Raw genomic sequence first — 9,220 nt, forward strand, 5'->3', positions numbered from 1 at the left:
CTGCAAGCATCGAGTTGCCATCACCCGTAGCAAACCATGAGTGTGCTTAAAACACTTGTCCATAGAGCTTATACTGTCTCAGATCTAGATAGCTTACCCCAAGAACTCACCCATCAAAAGACAGTATCCAGCGAAAATGGGTATTCTATCCGGCAGGTTAACAGGGCACTAACAGTTAAAACTAAGATGCTGGAACTGGATAAAGAGGAGAACATGACGGAACAATCTTTAGCTTTTCTTCCTTTCGTTGGCAACACTTCGTTTAAAATAGCAAGAATCCTTCGAAAATTTCAGGTAAAAGATGTTTTCTGCCCATCATCAAAGATTCCGGACCTTGTGGGATCAGTAAAGGACAATCTGTTATTAGGAAAGGCCGGATACCGTGCCAATGTGGTATGGTTTACGTAGGTTAAACCACACGCACCGTGAAAGAACGCTGCGCGGAACATCAACGTTACACCCGCCTTTTGCAGCCAAACAAATCCGTTCTTGCTGAACATTGTATTTCCACAGGACATTCACTGGAGTATGAGAAAACAATTATTTAGTCGACAGCAACATCTTTCTGGGACTCCATTATTAAAGAATCCGTAGAAATACGCCTGGTGGAAAATCTGTTGAGCCGTGACACCTGCTACCAGCTGGACAGTGCGTGGAATCCCTTCATTTCCACGATTTGCTCAAATCGAAAACGACAGAGTGCGCCGACAGCAGTGGCAAACAGCAACGCAGAGGGCGACTGAGTTCCGCTATTCCAGCAGCGAGGGCGCTGCCAGTGTGGTCCATCTATCAAGTTTTCCACGCATGCGCAGAATAGTTACAGTGCGCTATATATTGAGGAACGGAGGACGTTTTCGCCACTCTGCGACGGCTTACCTAAAGGTGCCCAGTTGAAATATCGTGCGAAGTATTGAACGACAACCGGCTGCAAGCTTGAAATTTGTTTGAACAGAGAGAATCTCGTCTGATCCAAAGCGATACACGGAGTTAGTACCGACATGGGCTACCACCTGCAGTTGGCCGCACCCTGTACTCTTCATGGCACCCGGAAACGTCCTGTCCACATCCGAAATGACTCTCCCCGGCATGCACACGGAGTGCACATTGGCTTCCTCCCCTCCCCCCCCCCCCCCCCCCCACCGGGCAGCCATGTTCCTAGGGGGCCCCATTACGCGCCTAACTTTGGAGTTCCCGACTACGAGCAAACCGGGCTCTGTGAATGCCCAGACCTTGCAGGCCGAGATGCTTCCCCTGGAACAGGGTGGACGACTGCATCCAGCTCAGAGACTTCGTTAGCTACAGATAACCCCCGAAACATGTTCGTCAAACGAACTGGTGAGGCCGTACGATCGGCCCCACTGAAAGCCTTTCGCTGCCTGCCAGACTTTGGTATGATCTCCAACGTGACCACGGGTGAGGGGTCACCCTCAGTGCAGGCAGTACAAGGGGTCGGCCACAGCAGTGGATCCATCGGGTGACACGTGGGTCGTGCTCGACATCCTTCGTATCCCCGCGTCCAACCACCCACAGTGATGCCCCTTGGCAGCAGCCTCAAGCTGTGTGATGGAAGTGATCGCTGCCTGGGTCTGTGAGAGAATGGTCACCAACTCAGCTCGCATCTGTACTCAGCAATCACAGAGGCTATCCATTTCTGAACTCGATCCCGTTTGCAACTCTTAAGGATATGTACTAAACAAACGGTGTACTCGCCTTATGAGGAGCAGGAACTCGCGGTGCTCTCTCACTGATGATCTAACCGAAACTGACGTAAATAAAGGCGACTTATTTTTATTTTACTTCTCACTTGTTTTCCAGATTCTAAACGAAATATTTCACACCATCTATACATAACGTTGTTATAATCTTAACAGACATATTAAGAGATGGCTAAAAATCACCTTTCTTCGATATTTCTCCTAGCAACTATATTAACTATGCCTACTCTTGAAGAGAAAACCCACTAATTTCCACGTATACATCTACAGCATGTTCTGCATAATTACGTGAAATTCTGTCCATAATAAACACCCTGCTATCAGTTAGCTTTCCAACATTTTTTTTTTTTCCCTGTGCTTTTGTTTATGTGGTAGTTTTTGTCTAGGACGAGATTTTTATTGTTTTTTATTCTTATGATTACTATGCCTTTGTCTCTGGTGATAATTGTATCTTGATGTAAGTGTTCACCAAAAGCTGAATGATTCGTCTTGTACGACCACTCTCTTACATGCTGGTGTCAAATGTTCTCGTGGTCAGACCTGTACAGTACATTTTCTTTTAAGTGCATTACCTTTTACGTCTTGTACTCCTAGTTTCTGATAAAGATCTGCTGTTATATTGCTTTTGGAAAGCATTTTTTATTGAATTGTTGGTTTGGTGGACTATTTTTATGTTTTGTCTCCTAAAAATTTTAGGTTTTCTGTGTGTGTATTTTTGATTCTATGGCCTTGCACAGCATCTTTTGTTTTCTTTTTTACCCACTCTGTGTCGTTTCTGCTCTACAGTCTTGTATATTGGTTGTGTGGGAGTCTGCTCTTGTGTTGGTGTTAGCTGCTTGTTCGCTCTTTTATGTTCCGTAATTTTATTCTTGACCTTTGTTACTAAGTTTTGTTTCTATCCGTTGTTTCTGGCTTTTTGTATTACGCTATTCATGACTTTTTAATAAATGTCTGTGTCTGATGGTAAAGTGTTTTATCGGTGCAGAACGCACCTGTGTACTGCTTGCTTTTGGGCACTTTGGTGATTTGATGTCTGGTGTGTTGTTGTATTTGTTACTGTGGGATTTTGGTACACGAATCTCCGATGGTTGTTCTGAACCTATATGTGATTTCCAGGAAATGTAACCATTTATTTTGCTCTTTTTCTATTGTAAAATTTATCTAATCATGAACAGAACTTATGTCTCAGTGCAACTGTTCAGGTTTACTGCTTGGTGCATCGGTTATTAACAAGTTTTTTCTACGTACCTAAGACAGTGTAGAATGTTGTATCTACTCAGAACTATTTTGTCCAATATGACCTGTTCTACATGTTTCATGAATGTTTACTATCCTCTGAGACACTGAGGATTCCACTGGTGATCCGCCACTTTGCAAAAAGAATTCATCATTGAACTGGAGATAGTTATGTACTGTTATTAGCTGAAGCAGCTTGATTCATTCTGTGATGTAGTCATGCGGCAATGCAATATTTCATTTAAGGTATTTTGTGCATATTTTTGTTATATTAAGATAAATATTTTCTATATCACATGTCACGTAGGTGGCTACATCTCCGATTTACATAGTTTTTACTTATTGAGTGTGTTGTGTAGTGTTTCTTATTGTACTGCCCTGTTGCAATATATAGCTATGCGATAATATTTACAACACATGTCATGCAAGTGAATATGTGAGGGCATTTATAATTCACTGCAGGTCTGTCCAGGAGGTTTTTCTTGTGAAACTTCGGTTGGCATTAGAAGGAAGATGATCTGGGAATCGATGGGAACAGCTTTCTTTCTTCATTGTCTTATAACGTGTGTTCCATCTCATCCACACCGTTTTCCCACTTCTTATGGGACCTTTTAGGTAAATTTGCTTTTTCTTTCATAATTTTAGTTTTGTGATGAATTAATGTATTTATCTATTGAGACCTGTCAGTGTATTGAGATTTGTCAATGTTATGGAATCTATGTTGATTTGGTTTCCAATGTTGTCTTTCAACTGCATTTTACATTTCTGACATCATTGCTTACAAGCTGTCTTGGTAGAACAATGTTTACCTCACATGTTTTGTTTCTATTTTCCCTTATGAGAAGCTTTCTAGCTCAGCTATGCAGTTCTTGTGTATTTTCCCCTATTTGTGTTCTGAAATTGTTCTTTTGAGCTTATTCAATGCGTTTTATTTTTTTCGTAAATAACGCAGTGACAGTGAGGTTTGACAGTTTTGGATGGAAGTGATTTGTTGCCTTCCTTTATAAAGTGTCTTTTATATCCATCCTGGAAATATTGATATGTAGTATGTCTATGCATTTTGGAATTTGTAGATTAGAAATAGTATTTTATTATAAAATTACCGTACATTTAATTCAAGGCTTGTTTTTGCTTCTTCTTTCCTTATTTTGCATATCACTACTTTTTACTTCATTATTAGCAGAGGCTGAGGCCGAAAGAGAGTTGGTTCCCCATTCACTTTTGGCAATAATTCGACTTCTTTTAATCCATTTTTCTTTATGCTGTACTGGTATTTTCTGTACTCCACCTCAGTTTTGTGAAACTAGAGAAGATAAATAGTTCCTTAGTTTCGTTTATGCCACACTAAGCACACTGTTTCTCTTTACTCATTCGTTTTCTGTGTAAGCTGTCAGTGTTATCAACCTGTGAATACAGATTTTTAGTATAACGTTAAATATAGACAAATGATCACACCACTTCCTGGATCGCCGGCTCAGTACCATCCCTTCCACTCTCATCTCCAACACTTAGTTCCCATTCAACATTACTGTTTCATTTCACTTGGGTTCACTGTAGTCACTACCCCTCCAGAAAAACTCAAACCATGACTGTTCACCTTCCTTCCCCTATTATTCACATTCAAGTTGAAAATCCAACACACTCGCACCTCCAATCACACACACACACACACACACACACACACACACACACACACAGACACACACACACACACAAACACACGCACACAAAATAAAATATTGTTCTTAATCCATAAATAGCAAAGTGTAGAAACATTGGTATCCTGTATTACTACGGAAGACGCTTTACAAATAAAAGTGGAACACGTCTGATGAAAATACTTTTTCATTACAGCAACCTTAAGGCGGTAAAACCTATGTTGACTGGTTGTAGGGTATGTTTCGATCGCTTTTGGGGAGGCGAGTTACCGCATCTCTCTTCCATGGCTACAAATTGTTAAAAGCAGAGGTTCAATATGGTTGTACTGAGTTCTTGCATACCACCCTTAACAACATCTTACTCCACTGAATGTGCAGTATTGCTGTACAAGGTAGTCGAACATCTTATTAATTTTACTTGTACTGTAATAAACTGACAAACGATTTGAATGTTTCAGATACTTTCCAAGGTACAGCATGTATTATTTGTCTGAAACTGGATATCCCTTTTTTATTTCCACCACTTCAGTACACGTTTGCAAAGCTTCGAAACATTCTTTTTTTGAGACTCTCTAGGTTCCATGTTGTGTTGAGACCAATGTGGACTGTGTGACTAGACGGTTTCTCACAAAAGTCCAATCACACTTGTAGTCAGCTGCACACTTACCTGGAAACGAAGTTTCCCCAGTGGCGGTACAGCGTACGGGATACCCAGAAAGGCCGTGTAGGAGGTATTGTAGATGCTCGTGGCTGTGGTTCCTCGCAGACCACCCTGCTCAACGGTCACCAGCACATCCTCTCCCTGGAACAAAGATGAGGTTTAACTGAATGCAATGATTAAGATAACGAGATAAAGATGCTTTCTCTTTACAGTTTTATAGCCAGATAAATATCTGCACCAGCAAAAGACATCGACAATAAACGAGGAAACTCGTTCTTCAAATATCTAAGAATATAATATTTCAACAATTATTTAAAATGAACGACGTGAGCGGTGCAGCAGTAAAAGGATTTCAGGAATATACCGTGAGATGATACAGAGCTAGTAACTTTATGATAATGAATCAGATACATGTGTGATACATTGTGAGGCACTACCAAGCGCTTCGAGTCACACTCCTATATCATTTCTAGTTAATTTCAAGGGAGTTTTCTGTTTATATATGGAGCACTGTGTGGCAATGAAGAAATAGCTGTTATACGCGATACAAAGAGAATGAGATATTTCTGTTTAACGTACTGTTTTCAGCTGCGTGAGTACAAATTGATGACTGCTATAACTTGAAAAAATATCTAATGGTTGTTGCACCCATGCTCACTGCTGTTCACGGCGACGAATGCTCGAGTTTGCAGGCCGGTTCCGTAACAGGACGTGCACTGACTGATGACTAGTGGCATTTTCAAATGAATCACACATCGACAGATTATCGTTGTCTTGTAGGGCACGAACCATCTGAAAGCAAACACGCTGCAACTAGTAGTGGTCTGGAAATGTTTGCATGGCGTTCTCCAGATAATCTCGTCATTGTGGATAGCACGATGGTTCAGCACAAGTATGCTTTTATCCTTCGGGTCATGTCCAGCCCGCTGATTGATTTTCCTCGATATGAGGAGCTGTGTCACGCAGCTTTCCGTGTAAGTGTGTGATTCGAAGAGCATCAGGATCAGTTTGACCTACTGCCCTGCCCACCAAAATCCCCGGATTTAAAGCCGATAGAGAATCTGTGGTGCCATCTCTATCGGGCTGTTCGTACCGTGGATCCTCAACGGTGAAACCTAGCATACCTGGCCACGGTACTTGAGGAGACATGCAGAGGATCTACGTCGGTACCTTCCAGAACGTCACTGACTCTGTTCCTGCATGTACTGCAGCGAATCGTGTTGCAGAACGTAGTTATTCAGGTTTTTCAGAGGTGGTCATATCAATGTGAGTGGACAGCGTAGATGCTTCATAAATACTACTATGCGGAGCTATAAATTTTCATCATAGCAGCAATGGGCAACTCCGTCTGTCTCAGTTTTCAGCTTCAGAGCGGCATCTCAGAGAATGCTAGCAGTTGCTTCAGTCTGGAGCCGCGCGACTGCTACGGTCGCAGGTTCGAATCCTGTCTCCGGCATGGATGTGTGTGATGTCCTTAGGTTAGTTAGGTTTAAGTAGTTCTAAGTTCTAGTGGACTGACGGCCTCAGAAGTTAAGTCCCATAGTGCTGAAAGCCATTTGAACCATTTTTAGAATGTTTGCACACTACCATTCATTAATCACCCCTCAGGAGAAATCACACTAATTCCGTGTAAAACCGATACCGTGATAACGACCTCACTTAGGGCGAGGAAGAGAGTCAACAACTTTCGTAAAGCTTCCCACACAGAGCTGAAGCCACTGGCTGCTGGTTATGCCATATCCCATAGAGCTGCCAGATTGCCTGTTGACCTGTTGACTGCTACGTTTCAGTCCCCTCTCCAGACGGTCCTAGATGTTTTCTATGGGATCAAGCTCGGGTGACTTATCGAACCAATGAAACTGCGACAAGATGTCTGAATTTTCGTCGAACCAGGGGCTTATGTGTGCAGTCCTATTAACACAGCTCTTATCATCTTCGAAGACGGCTGTGCCAAGCACCAAAGTATACTCCTCATTAGACTGAGAACCGAAGTGCCACAGCTGGTTACAGAACATGTTCAAATGAATATTCTGGCTCACGTTTACGGTATCATGAATTACTGAGCACATGTCATGGCACGACAAGCACTTCTAAAACCTCGCTGACCAACCTCCAATCTAAAATACATCCTCCACCTAATGCGAGATAAGCACGTCATTGGACCTACGGTGCTCTCAACACGTTATATATCGTTTCAGTACAGATAAAATCGCTACTCTTAGAACCATCCCACACATCTGGTGTCAGCTACTGTCTTACTGTGCTGTTTGACCCAGTGATGAAGTGAAGCTTAATCTGTCGCTATAAGGAATGGTAAACTGTGGGATGCACGACTCCAAATGTAACATTTGGATCGCTGCGTTATGTTCACTCGGCAGCTGGCTTAGATGACCCGGTACCCACTGCCAGAAGAAATCATTCCTGTCTAGTGGGAAACGAATTGTCACTGACGAGGAGTGATACTCGCTTCCAGGCCGTGCCGACTAGAGCCGTTTTGGGGCTACTGTTCTTCCACCGTCTTACGTGGCTGCGAGTGCTACTCTTTTCCATATAGATACATTGGATAGTTGGCTTTGACATAGCAACATACTTGGTCAATTCACTCACGGTGTCGTCATGGGCTCACACAATGACGATGGCTGCTCGCGGACATGTTGCCACGGCTGCACGCAAACGATTCCTAATGCGCTCATTATACAAACTGGAATTATACATGCACACCAGTCCCATGCGAGAACTTACGTCAGCGTTGCAGAGTCACATTACACCCTGGTTCCAGGTCTACACCTATAGCGCTCCAAAGTACACAGTATGTCTCTTTATGGGTGAATAATATTTTGGCCTTTCAACTTATGTATTTCTGTATGTCCATATGAAAACGGCATACTTTTACATTTTACTGGCGTTTAGATACAAACATAGGACAGAATAACGTTTTACCTTGGCGAAGACTGCAAAAGCGAGGAGAATTAACGACGCAAACGATGAACGGCCCGGCTCCATGGCTGTGGATACTTCCCACGGGTGTGGACTACTGGTGGTGGGAAACAGAGAGTCGTCAGACAGCAATCAGCGATGCCGAGTGGAGGCAACAGCTTTTATCTGGACATCAGTTTTGGAGCTGTTATGTCTCGATTAGATAGCCATCCGGTGTGTGTTAATCAGCTGATATGGAACAACAGATGGAGATTCGTTCAAAACTGGCTCTGATCACTATGGGACTTAACGTCTGAGGTCATCAGTCTCCTAGAACGTAGAACTACTCAAACCTAACTAACCGAAGGACATCACACATATCCATGCCCGAGGCAGGATTCGAACCTCCGACCGTAGCAGTCGCGCGGTTCCGGACGATTCGTTCTTTAGCCAAAGAAGTGTAAAAGGATGCTTAATATAGGCAAAAATGGTAACTTTAATAAGATATGTCAGACGTTTTATCTGGTATCACTGTACGGCCCAAAAGTTCGTTCAAAATTTTTCATCTAGCAAACAAGAGGTAAGTGAATAATTTCTTGCAGTCCTCTGATATTATATCAGAATTTAATTAGAAGACTGATTTCAGATATAATATTTAAGAAAGATTCGTTTCGTATGGCCTTATGTTTTCATAGTGGGTTAGATTGTTTGAAGAATTTTTCTTCGAATGACTATGTAATCAGGTTTCATATTACCTCCTTCACATTCAAAAATGTAAGACGACGCTGCAAGAGCGTTTAAGCCACGAAAATATCTTTCCCAGCAAAATAATGTTCACAAGTCATTGATATTCGTCATAATGCCTCTTACAGAAATATTAGCAGTTACCTTAAGCTCTTTCAGTCTAAACAAAAAGGATAAGTTTCAAACTGTTGATAAAATATGTGAACAGTGCTACTTTACAGACAAATTACATTTGTTACTGTCTGCAGTAGTACAGATACATTGGCCACTTGTCAAACCAGCAACCAGCC

At 42.3% G+C, this 9,220-nt stretch overlaps 1 protein-coding gene across 1 annotated transcript in view; it reads right to left on the reverse strand.

Annotated features, from left to right (window-relative positions):
• The window catches only part of LOC126356218 (cholinesterase-like), a 68,759-nt gene extending 60,422 nt beyond the window's left edge, over positions 1–8,337 (reverse strand). Inside the window, exons 1-2 of the mRNA XM_050007030.1 lie at positions 8,211–8,337; positions 5,277–5,411 (exon numbers count right to left, since the gene is read on the reverse strand). Coding sequence (XP_049862987.1) covers positions 5,277–5,411; positions 8,211–8,273 — 198 coding nt within the window. The 5' untranslated portion in view covers positions 8,274–8,337. The remainder of the gene's footprint in view (positions 1–5,276; positions 5,412–8,210) is intronic.
• Positions 8,338–9,220: the final 883 nt, after the last annotated feature.

The sequence above is a fragment of the Schistocerca gregaria genome, chromosome 3 (assembly GCF_023897955.1).
Source record: "Schistocerca gregaria isolate iqSchGreg1 chromosome 3, iqSchGreg1.2, whole genome shotgun sequence".
Classification (NCBI taxonomy): Eukaryota; Metazoa; Arthropoda; class Insecta; order Orthoptera; family Acrididae; genus Schistocerca; species Schistocerca gregaria.